We start from the raw sequence: 18053 nt of genomic DNA, 5'->3' as shown, positions 1-18053 counted from the left end.
TTCCAACTGGTTTGTGACTCGGATCAGAAGGACTCGTGAAATCCTCAAATACACAATTTGTATCTTTGTGATTTTACATTATTTGGGCTTGGTCTAATCCACACCTCCTAGAAGTAAAAACTGTTCAAAACTCACTCCACTGTCCCCTCACACAATTTAATGGAGTAGCTACAATAAAAAAAGAAAAGAAAAACGTCTTTAACAAATACATACGAAGACTTTTCCCCCTCTTTCTCTTCCAAGCCATTTCCATTTTCTAGGATGGAAATAGTTTGAAATGACGAGCAAATTGGATTGTGTTCGATTCAGAAGCTTTTAAAGGTCCAATTTTGTGGTTAGTATTGAATGCGGCGTCCCAACAGGCTCGATGAGCGCTCGCTGAGCAGTCTTCAATACGCGCTCGTATCTACTAGTATGCAGCATTCAAAAGGACTCTGTAGGCTTCGGTGACAATTGACTCTCTCAACAACACAAAAGAGTCCTGGGAGACTTTGTGGGACACACAAAGTGACAACAAACAAGCGCATCTTGGAAAAAAACAACAACACCTTCTCCTTCCCGTTGTGTGTGTGCAGCATCCGTGCAAACATGCTTTCATAGTCATGAAAACAATTATTATTAAGATGAATAATACTAGAAGAATAAAGCTTGTGATGAGGTGGAAATAGAGAGAAATGAATTGATGATGTGAACTTTCCCAAAGCGCCTTAGGTTTTCATTCCCAGCTATTCACTTGTCACTATAGTTGACATATGCTTGCAATTACTACATTTGTTAAATTGTCCCACTATTCTTTTTACTCGACACGTTGCTCCAGGCCATCAACATTATTGATTTAAAAATAACAATATGGTCGCTGCCGCAGAACTCGATCTATACTTATTTGCATGAGCTAATATGTCTTTCCTTTCTTTTTCACTGGGGTCTTAATGAGATAGTATATATTTTTTGGGGGGACGTTACTATGAGCGGTGGTCCGAGTGGTCGGTGTGTCGGCCTAACGGTTCTGGGATCGAAGGTTCAAACTTTTGTTATAAATGTTATGAAAAAAACTACTACTGCTACAACAGATCAAAATTTCTACTACTAAGTCAAGTTGAAAGAAAGAGTTGAATTTCATTATATTTTCTTATAACTAGATAAACATAGACAATAAAAATCAAACAGAGTCTGGCAAAAATAAAGAATACAATTTGGAATTTAACTACTGTAAGGAGTGTAATCTGTATATATTACAATAATTTCAACCCTGATTCATAATTCTATAATGCTAAAAACTGCATTTTCTTAACTAAAATATTTGAACATGCTTGACAAAGGAAAAAAAAATGGAAAAAAAGGCACCTACAAATACATTTTTTCTGCCATAATTGGCCAAACATCTTAGCATGCAATATATTTGAAGTAAAAAATAAAAGCAGTGGAAATGATATACGAGGACTCCCTTAAGAGAGCCTCCAAAATGCCCCAGGGCCCATTTAGCGTGACGAGCAAGCCTCCGGACCACCATTCGGTTTAGGAAATAATTAAAAGCCGTTGGTCCGCTTTCATCCCACGAGGGGTGTAAAAAAATGCTTCAAAGCGACCATTCAACTCGGACCACAACGGTTGCGCGGTTCAGATCCTGCCCAGCATGCGGGCGATCCACCAGTTACACGGCATCACCACCTGGCAGATGACGTGGCCACCTCGGTAGTAGTACGGCCACGGGTTGAAGCCCCCCAGGGGCACGTGGTAGCGGCGGCAGAAGCGGTAGCCACGGTGACAATACTGGCAGCAGTACCCGCGTTCGTCCAGACGGTTGTCCAGTTCCAGACCCACCTCTCTCTGGAAGGGAAAGGCCAGTGTGATTCCCTCACTAGAACGTAGAACTCGAACTACTCGCACGTTAGCAAAAAACAGGGCCAAGATGGCGCCGTTCACACGGGAGCCAGTGGCAGTAGCTCTGTACACTCTTGTTTTTCGTGTTTTACAGCCCTTCTATCTTTATTTTAATTACATTTTAATATTTCTTAATACATTCCTTTTTACTTTACTTTGTACTTTAATGTTTTTACAACTTTCCTTGTTCTATTAGCTTGGCTTCTTTCGGCTACTTCTTTTTTGGAACCATTCAGCCATGCCTACGCTGTCACACACATGGGACTAGCTGTTACAATACGCAGCAGAAGGAGCAACACCTCGGTGCCGCCGGAGATTCGGAGCTGGACAAAAGTGCCGGGAGAAGAAGCAACGCTTCTGACCAACCATTCCATCATGGGATAAGATGGAAGAGCTGTCGGCGCTTACCAGCAACGGAGTCGAGGGGCTCTACTCTGCTAATGTTGTCTTTAGCTCCAGACTACTCAGGAACTGTGCGGATAAGCTTGGAAGAGTGACTGTGCATATTCTCTACCTCGGTCCCAGTCTGCAGAAGTTCCCCATCTTGTGGAAGACTTCCTGTGTGTGGTTCCAGTTTTTGTCCAACTTTACAACGTCTTTTTGAGTCTGTATTCGTTTTAGCTACCGCAAACCAAGATGGTGCCGTTCAAGTGGCAGCCAGCGGCGGTAGCTTCGTCCACTCTTGCTCGTTTTGTGTTTTTGCTGCTTTTCTGTCTTAAGGATTTGATTTGGTGATTCTAAATGATCCCATTTACTTTGTACTTTGTGCTTTTGCTTTGTTGTTCTGCGGCCTTTGCGACTGTACTGTCTAACTTATAACTATGCCTTTTCCTGCTACTGTCACAATGAAATTTCCTGAATATGGGATGAATAAAGTAATCCAATCCAGTCCAATCCAAAATGTGTAAAGATTGTCGAAAAGAATCGAGACACGTGACGACGCGGGAATGTGACACGGTGAAAAGTTGCCGTTTGATTAAACCTCAGCTGGAATAAAACATGATGCGATAGCCTTGATCTTTCCTACTTGACCGGCGATGGCGGGGGGTGCCGCAGACGGACAGAAAACAGTCATCTCTGACGGGTCGGTCTTCAATCAAAGCGCTCCGACGTGCCTTTTAAGCAGCGTAATTACACTATTTGGTTCATCTCTGACCTCATAACTCCACCGCGTCGACAGGCCTGCCTCCCTGCGCGGCATTCAAATGAGCAACTCCCCCTGACCTTGACTTTAAGTATGTAACACATTCCTAAAGCAATTAGCAGACTAATGATGGCCTAACAAGGATTCTTTCATTTGCTCTCGCTGGCTGCCTCCAAATTTATAGTGGGGCCAATTGGAACCCAAACGAAAGGTAAATTAGGTGGATTTAATGGCCCCTGGCTTTTCTCATTGTGCTAGCTGCTTCACGCCCCGGAAGACTCGCGGGGGCCGGTCCTTTGATCAAGAGAAAGGCCTAATGGGCTTCGGAGAAGTGCCACTTAACTCGACGACCGCCCTCGGTCCACGTTGCACCACATTTCAATCTCTTTTAGTAAATAGCCGCTCTAAGACAATCGGGCCCAAAGCTGGCTTCAACTTCCCCTAAAAAATAGAGGGACTGTTTAAGTGACTAGCTCCATCTAGTGATAAATCTGAGAAATGCAACAGAATGGAAACTGAATTTAAGCGCCTTGTGTGGGACATATTTGCTGATATTTTCACAATTTGCTGCAGGACAACAAAAATAGGACATTAGTTCAATTTGGACACCACAGATTTACAGTTTAACTGTATTCTATTTACTGAATAATGATAGAATGAGATTTTAAAAAAGTACAAACATTAGTCTCTCATCCCAATTTTCTTTTGGCATGAAGTTGACAACCTAAAGATGATATAAGCTTGCTTATTCTTCAATTTTGATCCGTCACCTTAATTGTATAGCTACGAAATTTAAGGCCGAACATTTAAGGAAATATACACTAGTGTGATCTGTTAGTCATTAACAGTATTTCTGTTAAGAGCTCTGATAAACTGAGTAAATCTGCAAACCCAACAAATATAAATGCCAAAATGGATGATATCTTCGTTAGGCGCGTTTGATTTATCACTACGACACGCAAGGGCGATTTATTTTTTTGGGTCAAGTTTCAGGGTCATCAGCTGGCTGTCAACAATCTGTTATGGAAACAACCGAAAACCTGTCAATGGTCCGACGATGATCTCTTCTCGTTCTCATACAGAAAATACAGCAAATGTTTAATTCAAATGATGGCGCACCGGGGAACAAATCAAACAAACAGCCAAAAGGCAGCATTGTACCTTAAAGACAATTAATCAGAGGTAGCCTCTTAAAACGGGGGGCACATATTAATCACTACGGCTTTGAGTCGCCTGCTCTAGCGGGAACGCGGCGGTGATAAGAATGGCTCACCTTGGGAAATCTGAGGCAGTCACTCACCATCGAGCGGCTTAAATGGAGAGTAGGCGGCATTAGCTTCCTTTGTTATTTGTGATAGTTATTGAACGTGCATACACTCCCAAAAATTGAAAAAGAAAATGTCACCCAATGGCGTCAACCCTTCAGGAAGATAAAAGTTCTCGAAAAGTTAATAACCAAGCCCAATTAAAACAAAATAACATCAAAATGCTTTCAACAATTTAACTAATGTGCAATTGGTAAACCTCGATCGGAATACCTACGTAAATTTGCCAATGCATTTTAACGGTGCAGTGCCAAATTATTTGACCAAAACAACCGACGGAAAGGGATTCAATGACATTTTGTGGTTCTAAAGAAGACTGCTGTGGCCAAATGGCGACTGTGGAGCGTTTTACTGTCCACACGGTATGCACAACAAAGGTAAGCTAAAATGAGCAAATTTTCATCTTATCTTAAGAATTGAGAAACAAAGAACCACTATCACACAGGCCATACCTGCACACTTGGTGGTACGTTCCCCACACAGACAACACACAGGTTTCCCTTTAAAAAAATACATTCTCATTCTCACAACAAAAACATACGCGTGATAACATTCACGGCCATCGCCCTGCTTTGTGGAAGGGTTAAGCGCCGGGTTGCTCCGCCCGATCGCAGACATGCATCCCGCCTAGACGAGTATAATTGGATAGGAAGATAGCTATACGTTCTATTTTGCTCAAGTGATAAGCAGCTTTGACGCCACTGTATAGATTGGCACGAAGATGTCTTGAGCTCATGGGATTTAATGCCTCCAGTTAAGTTTTAGCGATACGACTGAAAAGAAACTCTCGATAATGTAACGAGCTCAGATGAAGGCTACAGTAGGCATGCTGCCTATTTTAAAGAGCGCAAACCGTAAAGCAAATAAATAAACTGTGGTTTATGCGTTTTTTCCCCTTTCATTACGCTTTATAAAATTGAGTGTTGTTTCGAGATCGGCTCGTAAACGATTTAAATGTACGAGCCAAGAAACAAATAAATTTGTGTGTGTGTGCCATCCTTGCTACACAGGTCAAGGGCAGTGGTACCATTCCCCCAACCTTGTCTGCTGGCCGTTATTGCATTTGGGCCACAGAGAGTGTGATGCACGCACGGCTGTGTTAAAGGTCAGCGCCATATATCTGACAGTCTGTCGCGGGGACCCGAGAAGATATCATGCCTTACAAATGTGTTCTGGGAAGAGAAGCTGCACTCATATCTCGACTTTTTTTTTTACCCGGGAGAGTCATTCTCAGAAAAATCCGACATGCAGAAGAAGAATGAGGGCCCAATTTATACATTGTCTGAATCTAGACTTATGACAGTCGTCACGGAGCGAAGGAGGCTTTTGTATTTGCATAACTTGAATAACTGGTGAGTACTATACCTGTTCAAGTCAAATGTTTGAACTAGTTAAACTGGGCTGGCAGAACACAGTCACTCTCAAATGGCCCAGACATTAAAAGCTAGATACAAATAAAAACGGTAAAAACATTCTACCTTGCATACCCTCGATTCATTCTTATTGTGTGCAATAACAATGTGCAATATCTTAGATTGTGCAATATTTTAGAATTTAACTTGCCAGTACGTGACTTTTTATATTTTTATATTAATTTTTTATGTTTTTTTACTGGGAAAATGCACTTTGTGGAGTAGCACCACCAATTTCGAAGCTGTGTATGATGACAATAAAGGCTTTTGATTTGATTTGATTAATGAAATAGTTACCATATTTTCACGACTATACGGCACACTTAAAAGTCTTACATTTTCTCCAAAATAGACAGGGCGCCTTATAATCCAGTGTACTTTATATAGGGAAAAAAAATAAAATGTGTCATTCATTGAGGGTGCGCCTTATAATGCGGTGCGCCCTATAGTCGTGAAATACGGTATGTAAAAGTAAAACATACAATATGCTGTTTTGTACAATGAGATAATATATCAATTCAGGATATCCAAAAATTTACCCAAGTATATAAAAAGGAGAAAAGGTACGTTGTTACTGACAAACTTTGACCCTTACAAATAATGCTGAGAATTTTTTTCAAAATTTAAAATGGATTTTGATTTTAAGGTTAGTGTGCCTTGGTGATAAGATATTTTCATAATAATAGTTCATCTGAAAATCTAACGTCAAAAATGGTGCTTTTGAAAATATTTTGATGCAGTGTTAGAATCTTTTTTTAGGTTTTAGTATTAGTAAAAAACTAAAGATTAATTTAATACCCGTTGACAAGGAGTCGTACTTTGCTGAATAAAAAAAAACAATATACCGTACATTTTAATTAACGTTGTTGATATTTAAATCCATTATTAACATTTTGCTGTTTTGGATTATGACTAAAGATATTGTTCAGCTAAAAGCCTCATTGAGCAGGTAATAAAGGGAGCCTCAGCCTCAACATTTCTTGATAAAATGCATAACAGAACATATTGTCCTCATAAATAAAAATAAATGAGTATTGGCAATAGATTCCGGGACGGTTCCGGTAAACGTGACCTTTACAGAAATTGCATTTTGGTCGCCCTGCTCTCAGGAAATGGCGACCATTGTGCAGTCATAGTTTGTACTTCATGTTTTTGCCTCATATTTTTCCTCACACAGTCATGGATAATTAATCCCACAGTGCTGAGCGTTTTAAAAATCTGCCGTCTGTCTTTCCTCCTTCAAGTCGGACACTTTGATAATTAAAGCCTAGTGAATAAATGCAAGTTATCGGCGCGCCAGTGAGTGACCTTGAGCGCGTTTCTTGTGGTTTGCATTGCAGCGCAAAGTGAGAAAAGGCACTAAGAGGCGCTTTAGGCACAATTTGCTGCCTTGGAGAGCCTGGATGTTCCTCTCAATTAATGGAGGGACATTAAGGGAGTCTTCAATGAACTGGCCTTACTTAAACAGATATATAGTGCAATTGCCGTGCCCTCTGGTGCACAAAGTCAGTTTTAACATCAATTAGTGAGCGATTTATATGCGGACAAAGCGGAGGCAGAGCTGCGGCTAATTGAAGTGACTCGACTGTAACTGGCGGCGGGTTACTCGCATGTCACGGTGCGCTTACGTAGTCGTTAATGGGAAGGTGGTCCTCCACGTCGCGGGCGGCGCGATGACCTTTCACCTCGGTGTCGGGGGAGTCCAAATGCTCCACATCCTCCTGCAGCTCCAAATCTGGATCAGAAAGACAAGTTAGAATCCCGAACGGTAGCACAGCCGTTTTGAATTAGGTTATGTTGCCTCAGTTTTTTTTCCAATTTAGGGTACCATTGGATTGGATAACTTTATTCATCCCGTATTCGGGAAATTTCGTTGTGACAGAAGCAAGAGGGTGAGGATGCAGAAATAGGAAAGGCATTTTAGACATAAATAGATAGGAAATAAGTAAGTTAATAAATCAATACATGAATAAATATATAAATAAATAAGCGTGTTTCTGAAATATATATATATACATACACACTATATATACACACACACATATATACACATATATATACACATACACACAAATATATCTATCTATCTATATATATGTATATATATGTGTATATACAGACACTCCTCAACTTACGAACGCAATTGGTTCCGAGCGATTGTTCATAAGTTGAATTTGTTTGTAAGTTGATTTAGTGCTATATTTTGTATTATAATTTATGTTTAAGGCCTATATAAGTATATTGAAGGTTTATATAAGTGCATTTGTATGTTTAAGGCTTGTATAAGTAACACGCATTGGTTTGTACTGAAAAAAAAAAAATAATAATAAAATGGAGAGAATATGTACAGTACTGTAGAGAGAGAGATAGATTTATGTATTAGAAACTGGCCAAAAGAAGCGACCTAATGACGATTGCACAGTTTTCTTCTTTTTTTTCATCATAAATGATGCAGTAGCACTGTATGGCATCATTCAATTGATTTGCAAACTTTGTGCAACGTTCAATATTTGGGTCCTGCTGCTCGATCTTTCTGTTTATAAATGGTACTGAATGTGCAACGCTCACCACTTTCTGACGCGCATCAAGCTTCGTTATTATTGCCACTCGTTTCAAATGAAATGGCTTGCCTCTTCCTTGCAACTCCCTCAATAGAAGCCTTTAGCTTTTTACCAACCATATTCAATATTGGATGCATGAGATATTTAATGATACAAATGAAAAAGGTTCTTTGCACACTGGAGATACATTCACGCACTTCCGCATTGCAACGAAGAAGGTAGATGCTGGGTGAGCTGAGCTCTCACAGCGCCAGGCGTCGGTATTAGCGGCGGAAAGAAGTACTACTCCGAAAAAGACGCAAAATACAAAATTGGACTTGCGAACATTTTTGGACTTAAACGCAATTTGCAGACATGTTCGTATGTACCGTTGTTCGTAAGTTGAATGTTCGTAAGTAGGGGAGCGTCTGTATATATATATATGTGTGTGTATATATATATATATATATATATATATATATATATATATATATATATATATATATATATATATATATATATATATATATATATATACACACACACACATATATACACACACACATATACATATATATATACACATACATATATATATATATATATATATATATATATATATATATATATATATATATATATATATATATATATATATATATATATATATATATATATATATATATATATATATATATATATATAGACATACATATATATAAGCACATATATACATACATAGATGTACATGCATGCATACGGTAGGTCTTAACACAGTATACTGCAGTATAAAGAGACCCTTTAATAGATGGTACATTTAAAAAAAAAGTTTCCATATCGAAGGCACACTACATTATAAGGCATTACAGATGTAGTAGAAGTAACGGTTGGGGGAATTGCATTATGCATCCACTAGATGCAGCTGCGCTAAAGGAAATGTCATACCATGATTACCCAATATTGTTCCAAATATATGTAGCATGGGATTGTAAGGCACGCTATCGGATTTTGACAAAAAAGTCTTCTGGGTGCGCCTTATAGTGCACATAATACGGCACTAACAGAGACAATTGATTTGGGGGGAATTGCTGGGCTGGTTGCTCTCTGCTAAACTAAAATCATGATAAAACAAGACTAGGAACAAATCGTGCCTCACTCTCGAAATAGAAATATTGACACACATGATATTGTACAATAGTTTCAGTCTAATTGCTGCTAATTTCACTGTCTCCAAGTAACACAAAATCATCTTTAATATGGAAATACACGGATTCATTAGTGATCCTCTCATGTGCTTTGGTAGGTGCTATTGCTCTGGGATTTGAAGGAGTGGCTTTGTTGCCCGAAATAGAAATAATATCCAAGGTAATTGGCTGTTTTTGTAGAAAAAGGAGTGTTAATTGGGGAAGGTGGTAATTTGTCAGGTATATGATTGTAAGCATTGAGTGTAACACTCATTGGGGCATGGTTGCTTGTTAGAGGGATGGCCACTAAAGAGGTTTGTTCATCTAAAAATACAAATCTAATTACAAAATTGAATAGTGTTTCCCTGAAAACGGATCATTTGAATGTTTATTTTTACAAGTAGAGAAGTTCTAGGAAATGCATGCTGTAAATGTTTGCGTGTTCAAACAAAATCTTTGAAATTGGTGAAAATCTTTCCTAGATTTTTTATGCACCATGATTGGAACGACTCGACACGTCAAATAGTTTAGGACTATAGTTGTATATATATTAATTAATTATTTATAAAGTTAGAATTGAGTTAAATAGTTGTATAGCTGTTATAGCTTGAAGTATGAAATGATATTACAAAGGGCCTTGGTTAAAAATTGATAGTTGTTTAAAAAAAAGGCCTTCTGTAATATTTTTTTTACCGAACAAAGTCATACACGTGATTTTTAGACTATATACACCTTCCAGTTAAGGAGTTAATAGTGCACATTTAAACTTGGACACCCCCCATTGTTCTCGCCCGAGGCCTCACCACTCAAGGGGGACGGATGGATCCAGTGGATGGGTAGCTCCTGGCAGAATTCCCAGATCTTGGATTGGAAGAGGAATACCGGGTCGACGATGGGTTCGTCAGCAGGAACCCACACTTTGGACTCCTCCATTTTGGTCTCCATGTCATCCACCTACACACACACACACACACACAAATCTGTCATCTCCATGAGACGAGGGCGCTGACTTCCTGACTCCCGTTGCCCTCACCTTCCTCCTCCCCCCTTCCTCTTCCTCCTTCCCTCAGGCCCACAGCTCGCTCTTTTTATCACGCGTCATTGAAATTCACAGACAGCGATGATTTGACTTTCAAACGACTTTGCAAGTGATCTTCATTAGGGCGCGTATGGCGGCAGTATCGTTTAATGTGACAGACACAATAAAGCCTTGCATTCTCTTCCTCCTCTCCTCCTCCTCCTCCTCCTCCTCTTCTTCTCCTCCCCACGTGAGATGCATCGCTTGGCATCCCAACGCCATCAGTGGGCTTAATTTGTTGATACTGTAGTTCATGAGCTGTAAAGTAAACTATTATCGCTTAATGATCACGACTATACGTCAGTGTTGTCTAATAGAGACATATGACAAGCAACAGTGCTAATATTGTCATATACGTATTTATTTTCTTCATGTAAATAACACGCAGACATCCTAGTCAATCCTTAGTTAGCCGGCCAGAAGAACAATTCTCATGACGAATGTTTTTACAAGGTGATTTTCCCTCAGTTTAAAAGCTTAATTGCACATTTATCAGACTTGCATCCTGGGGCTATCATTGGAGAAGTAATCATTAATATCACGTTCTGCTCCTTCCTCCCCATTGTGCCCATTTTAGTGCCCGTGAAAAAAAAAAAGTAGCCTTGTTATATCTCCCGGTCCCAAAATGTTCCATACTTGGCATATCGGGGAGTCGACAGCGTTAAGAGCCTCAGTTTATAGATGGCGGCGGTGTTGTTTGGATGGTAGTACTACTCGAATTTGAAGGATTATATTTTAAAATTTTACGGTTATGGCAAGTGGTGTCCTTTTCGCCTACTTCTTACTCTCCCCTCTCTTCCACTTTCACCTGTGATGGATGTTGACATTCTAAAATGACTTGCAAAATGGCCGACAAAAACCAGGTCGTTGATATATGTACATTATAACTACCAGAAAAAAAACCGTTGAAAACGTCACAGGGGTTCATTTACAAAAAAAGAGGCAAACATACAAAAAAAAAATCCAACACGTTTTGATTCATAAGTGTTTTCCCAGTACGCAATGATTGCCAGGTGTAAAAACAAATTATAAAGGGCAGCCCTGTATTTCGGCGAAAAGTTGTCTGTTCTACCTCTTCCTCAGTTTGTTCTATATATAAGGTGCCAAAACCTGTAAATAATTCACTTTTTGTGTGAATATCGTGAGGACAAAATGCTGCAAATATGTCGAACTGTCCGTCGGCCAAACGTCCGTCGGCCAAACGTCTTTCGGCCAATCGTCCGGTCACGATCTAGGTACTATGTCTCATTATTGAAGTGGAATGGACCAAAAGAACTGAAAAGTACCCTCTTTGGTGTACTGTAACATGACTTATTGTGTCACCCAGATTGGTTCGCTACACAGGAAATAGATTAATGCGGAATGTGTGTCAGTTTATGGTTTGTGCCAAGGGACGTGAAATGTTTGACTTGCCTCAGAAGAGCAAACACGACGGACTCTGGCGTAAGGCTGCTCTACACTAGGAAATTAAAGTCACGACACAAGTAGCCCACTCTAATTGGCCCTCTTAAGCGTTCAAGTTGAGTGGAAAGTAAATGGAGGTCACGACGGGGCTCGGTCTTCACGGCTGAGGAACGACTGCATTTAGTTGGATGAGGGAGGTGTGCTTAAAGGGCCAATTTTTATTTTTATTGTGGGGCAGGAATTTCTAAATGCCAATGGGCAACAGCAAGTAATTACAGACCTCACTTTTTGCATACTTCTGGCTATTGACTAATCATGTGTTATTATAGAAGAAAAGCAACTTTTTTTGGTCCGGCGAAATCGCGACCATTCGTTTGGGGGGAGTGGACACCCTGCGTATGTATGACATTACGCCGACAGTGCATTTGACTTAATTATAGACCACTTTTACTGCAGTTAATTAATTTATAGCCTCTGCTGCCATTGAGGGCCAATTGGGAAACATTGGCCGCGACACATTGTTTAAAGTGTTGTTATCTCTGCCAGAGATCAACAAATGTTTTATCATGGCCCCCAAGAGCTTTAGTACACTTACAGTATGGTTTTTTTTATGCTCTGTGCCGGCCCACCAATTTTCCTCGACATGTTTATTCAGGCAACTTTTGCCACACAAACTTTATGATTGTCATACAGGCATTTCAACCTGGGAATATCTTTGCCAGGAAGCCATGCGTAGTCACTCATTATGCATGATCTATTCATGACGGTTAAGCTTTTCATATTCTGTTTGCTATAATGGGAATCACAATAGCAGCAAGGTCAATGGAAAGTAAATCATGTTCTAGACTTGATGTTTATTATCTTTCAACGCGAATCTGCAGTTACAGGTTACTTTAATACTGTATTATATATCCTTTCGTTTTCCATCTCTTTCCTATACTGGCTGTGGATGTGAGAAAACTTACAGCCTGCAGCGGTCTAAAGTCAATTATCCAAATTCTATGACTGCATTAATTTTTATCATCAAGCAAAAAAAACCCTCCAAATACTCCAAACTGTTTCCGTTTGTTAAATTGAAGAGTATAGTATTGGAGTTTTTTTAAAATATTTTTAATTAAACTTTCTTAAACAGTGCTATCATCTTTACCACAATATTGTGTATCCCAAACAACTTATTCACGCTCTAAATGGAGTCATTAATAAAACCAAAACACACGTTTATATTTCATTTTACAATATTAATATCAGCGAATTATAGTTACTTTGCAGTCGGCAGAACAACAAGGAAGATGAACGAGCTATTTAAGGTGCTTCTATGCTAGCCCAGGGAACAGCTACTTTATCATAATGCTGCACACTTCGCAGTATATTAGCAAATTACCCATATTTGCTGCAATAATATTGGGGTTTAAATCAAGTAGAACAGATATTGATTTTTTTCTAGTAATTAAAAAATAAATGGAAAAAATAAATCACTAATAATTACACTTCTATCACCAAATTACTATGCATGTAATTCATTCTGGTTTGATCCAAATAATAACAAGATAAAAATCACCACACTAGAAAAGTATTCCGCAAACCTGACTCTATTGAAAATTGATGGATAGGTGCATACTTTGTAAAGCCGAGCTGTCAAACACAAACTCAATTTCAAAAAGTACATACCGTATTCTTAACATATTGACACTATGTATAGCCTGCTCCCAGTAGTGCACAGAAAGGCAACTAAGAAAATCCTTGTATCTGTTTTGATAAAAATACTTTCTGATTCTGACTAAAGTAGATTTTTTTTCCAATATTAGTTTAGCCTTGCGTTCTTGTGTGTTCATTTTTCACCATCGTAGGCCGTATGTGATGTCCATCATATAAAATCTGTATGCTTCTTCCTGCAAGCTCTTGTTGTAATGGATAAGTTATACTTTGTATCACACCCTTTTTTTCTTTTTCACGCCAATCCGATTTCTTGCCAGATTCTAAAGAAGGGCCAGCCGCTATTCTTGCAGGACTTTGGTGTATTGCCTCGCTATTCACTTGTGAGTGGGAGGTTTTCCAATGCCGTGCCAGCGCTGGTCATCCATATTAAGTGACTGTTAAATGGAGCAGGCAGCATCCGTTGACAATAAAAGCAGCAAGGGAGGCGCTGGGTGACTTGTGTGTCAGTCTGGGAGGAGTGAAATAACGCTCTGGGATTACTCCCTCAGACATGGCATGGAAAAGGCAAATTGAAATGGGAGAGCTGGGAAAACGCTGGCAAACAATTCATGTTTGTCACCTGGTCGTGCGTTCCTATGCGCTGGATTTTGTTATCAGTCGCTCCCAGTTTCTCCATCATTTCTGCCTTGTTTTGTTTTTTTTGTCCTGAAGCCCACCGTGGCTGCTCTGAGCCCGCGGCTGGGTTGAACGAGGAGCCGCCGGTGCTCGGCTTTCACCACCGTGAGCTCATGTGTTCCACCACTTGAGAAGGAACTTGTGCTGAGCTTCGGGATGTCAAACGTGGGAGGATTCTCACAGAGGACGGTTCACGGGCTTTTGTCTATTGTTGGTGAGGTCAGGCCGAGGTCGTTGTATATTTTCTAAACACGGCCCCCATGACAATTGTTATTCTCTTGTGCAGCAACGGGTTAAGATGGAAGAAAAGCACCCCAACAGCAGCAGGCAGCCAACTGTGCCAGGGAAGTTGGCTGAGCTGGATAAAGTTCTTCAAAAGGCAATTTACCTTTTGGTATATCTGCCTCAGTTGAAGAGGTAACTTGCTTAAGTTTGAGCATTTTTGACTTGCAGTTTCACATTTTTGTCCTTAATATTATAGCAATACAATTCTCTTGCACCTCCAATGAATTTGTAAAATGGGTAAAATGTTACCATGACCTATAGAGTATGTAGCCTATCCATCATGGGGAAAAAATATGAATTAATCAATTGGTAGAGCTAAAATATCATTAACATAAAAGTTTGACCGAACATTGCATTTGAATTAGTTTGTCTATTTGTCTCTGAAAAGGCATTTGTCGTGTATCTTGACTAAACATCTTTAGATAGCTAACAAAATTTAAACAGTAGAGGGGAATACGAATTTGAGAGAATGTGGCTAATACATTTATACAACTTGGAACATGCCTAAAAATACCATGCCAAAAGTGGATTTCGTTCAACCTGGACTTAAATACTCATCATGTTGGCGACAACATGTAACCTCCATCCCTTTGTTGCCTGCCGATTTCTCACTTTGAAAATGCCGTTTCAGCCAATTACACCCCTTAGCGCTGGAAAAAGACAGGAACTGTGTGGACATATGGTGCCGGCCCAGCAATTAATATCGGGAAACACGGATCAGACACGACGATGAGAGCAAAACGAAAGCGTGTTTGGTTGTTCGCTAGCAGCTTGTGCTCTTAAAGTTGAAAAAACCTCAAGCCTACGTTTTGCTTGGGCTGACATTTGGCCCACTGTGTTTTAGAATGGAGTGTCTTTGCTGCATATTTGCCAGCTTCTTCTTCTCAACTACAAGAAAAAATGGAAATGAGCGCATAAGTGTGTGGATTTTCTCTTTGAACACGCTTCCCACTCAATGGATTGCACTGTGACATTAAAAATGGGGGATTTTTGGATTGATTCAATTCCCTCCATTGCTTTTGCAGAGTTCACCATCCAGCTATCTAACACCCAGAAAAGTCCAACCCATTCCTATAAACTTGGAGAAAAGCCTTGCGAAAGACATTTTCCCCTCACAAAGAAAAAGAAAAAAAAGAAACACTTACAGTCATCCCTTTTCTGTCAGACCCCCCTCCCCTCCTTTAGGCTATGTGAGTAGAGTCTTTGGAGGACATGATTAAAAATTAATATTGGCTCAGGATTGACAGCAAACACCATTTGATGTGAGCCACAAAGAGTCTGCGGGGTGGTGGGCAGCTGATGCTTCCAGAAGCAGCCACCATAAAGCCCAGTACGAAGGACAGGACGCGGATAAGCAAGTCGAGGCACCCACAGGGATACAATCCGGGCACCACACTGGTGTAAGGACCCCTACTTTTTGTAAATCTGCCCGGGACGCATACCTCCAAGTTGCCTTCCTCAGCCTCCACCTTTACCGCTGTGGGCAGTGTCCTGGTTTGACTCCTGATGTAGCACCTCTGATGTTCGGCAAAGCGGATCCCAGTGAGTCCCTTTGAAAAGAAGGGGTGGAAAAGGTTACTCAAAAATTCGGATGTATCTTTCATTCATTAACTCCATGCGATGCGCGTCAGCAGCCAGACAGTTGTATTGAAAGACGGCGATTGGAGAGTATAATCAAAGCTGGGGAAGTAAATACGTAATGAATTCTTTTGAAACTTTTTCAGGGTGGGGAGGGGGGATTTATGCAAGTAATGAAGTGTTCACCAGAGCGGTAGAGAAAATTAAAGTGCAATGGATGGGAAAAGGCATTGGTGTGTCCATGGAACTTTCATGCATATGCCTAGTTGTGCGTACTTTTCATCTATTCTGGAAATCTATTTATGCAAAGAAGCCTTCAGCATTTATGAGATTTGTTTTGATTGTCTGAAGCTAATTGTCGAAAACGTGCAATGATTGAACAATATTCACCTTATTTGTTGGACTAGTTTTCAGAAGCTAGCACACGATTAAAGTAAATTTGCACAATTCCCATGCTGGATTTTCCTGAAACAACCTAACCTTTTTACGTCCGGTTTCAACCTCAGAATACGGAAGCCCAATGTGAGTACACCAACCTCCCATGTAGCCCATTAAAATGATTTCTGCCTGTAAAGACACTCAGATTTACCATTCTCCGCAACTGAACAGGACAAAAAGGTTAAATATGATCCATATTTTATTCAATATAGTTGATATATATTGCTTGTCTAAGAATGTATATTTGAAAAGAGACATGGCTCATATTTTCCATTGGAACAATCACAGCCACACTAGAGATGAGATGATACACTTAAACTCACGATACAATGATATCTGTGATCCATAAAAGATAGCTAAATAAAATAAAATGATGAATTAACGCAGCACACTGTCATTACTGTATTTAGTTTGTTTATTTTCTATATATTTAAAGATGGTGTGCCTCCTATTGGTAAGATTCAATACCGTTAAACCTATAGGTTTGATTAGCATGAATAAATAATCACAAAAGATAGATTACCTGTAAAAACAATTTTTAGACCAATAAATTTTCTGGTCGAGTTGAAGATCTTCAAATTCAAGTGTTTTGCATCATACTTTGTAGCACATGCATGGTTTCAAATATTCATCTTGATAACTACTATAATAAATAACCACCCACACACATCCCACGCTATGAGCCCATTTCCCTTGAATACCTGCCTGATTGTCACTGTCCTACCTTACATCACATTTTTTGGCAGCTCGTGATGTAAAATCAAACAATTTACCAAGAAAGCAAACGGCGTGCCCACGGAACGCTTCATAGCCAATACGTCCGAGAGTTGAGTGACATGCTTGGAGAATAAAGTGTTTTCTGCAGTGTGCCTCCATTGAATTAACCAGGCACAGGTTGCTCTCGCCTTCTTAATCTGTGCAGTCAAGTGTGCCAGCCACTTTCTTCAGCTGCGGCGCCGATCCTCCAACGGCGCACTGTTCAGTCACGCTGAGCCTCAGCGGGCACCGGGGAGTCAAAGATCTGTTCATTCTCTCCGCACTATTGTATGTTAATCTAACATATTCAGCCGAGACAGCGTCTGAAACGTGCGAACAAGATCAGATTGTACCCAATTTATTTCCCGTAGAGAGCTGCTCATTTATCACACTGTATTAGAATAGACAGCAGGACCTACATTTGCCTCGGAATGGCGGCGGATGAAAATGATATGCACCAGGCGGTACTCGGTCGTTTGGTCGCCGGTCTTTCGGTCGCCGGACTTTTGGTCGCCGGCCTTTTGGTTGCCCGGAAGGTTATTGATAATTACCATTTAAATCGTTGCTCAAATTCCCTAAATATAAACTGCGAATTATTATTTAGTCATACTTAATGCCCTATTAATTATTAGGCTAAAGAAAAGCTCAAAATTTCCCGTACTTTTGTTTTTAGTTGGAGAACTTGTTAAGACCCTGA

General features: G+C 39.9%; 1 protein-coding gene across 2 annotated transcripts in view; it reads right to left on the bottom strand.

The window, feature by feature from the left end:
* Window positions 1-210: 210 nt before the first annotated feature.
* The window catches only part of tnmd (tenomodulin), a 152017-nt gene continuing 134174 nt past the window's right edge, over window positions 211-18053 (bottom strand). For both annotated transcript variants that reach the window (XM_077609450.1, XM_077609451.1), the window contains 4 exons: window positions 16027-16134; window positions 10290-10440; window positions 7391-7497; window positions 211-1827 (listed from right to left, as the gene is read on the bottom strand). In XM_077609450.1, the coding sequence (XP_077465576.1) occupies window positions 1618-1827; window positions 7391-7497; window positions 10290-10440; window positions 16027-16134 (576 nt within the window). In that variant the 3' untranslated portion in view covers window positions 211-1617. The remainder of the gene's footprint in view (window positions 1828-7390; window positions 7498-10289; window positions 10441-16026; window positions 16135-18053) is intronic.

The sequence above is a fragment of the Stigmatopora argus genome, chromosome 9 (genome assembly GCF_051989625.1).
Source record: "Stigmatopora argus isolate UIUO_Sarg chromosome 9, RoL_Sarg_1.0, whole genome shotgun sequence".
Taxonomy (NCBI): domain Eukaryota; kingdom Metazoa; phylum Chordata; class Actinopteri; order Syngnathiformes; family Syngnathidae; genus Stigmatopora; species Stigmatopora argus.
Note: the sequence above shows the minus strand (reverse complement) of the source record. Positions and strands in the feature narration are given on the sequence as shown.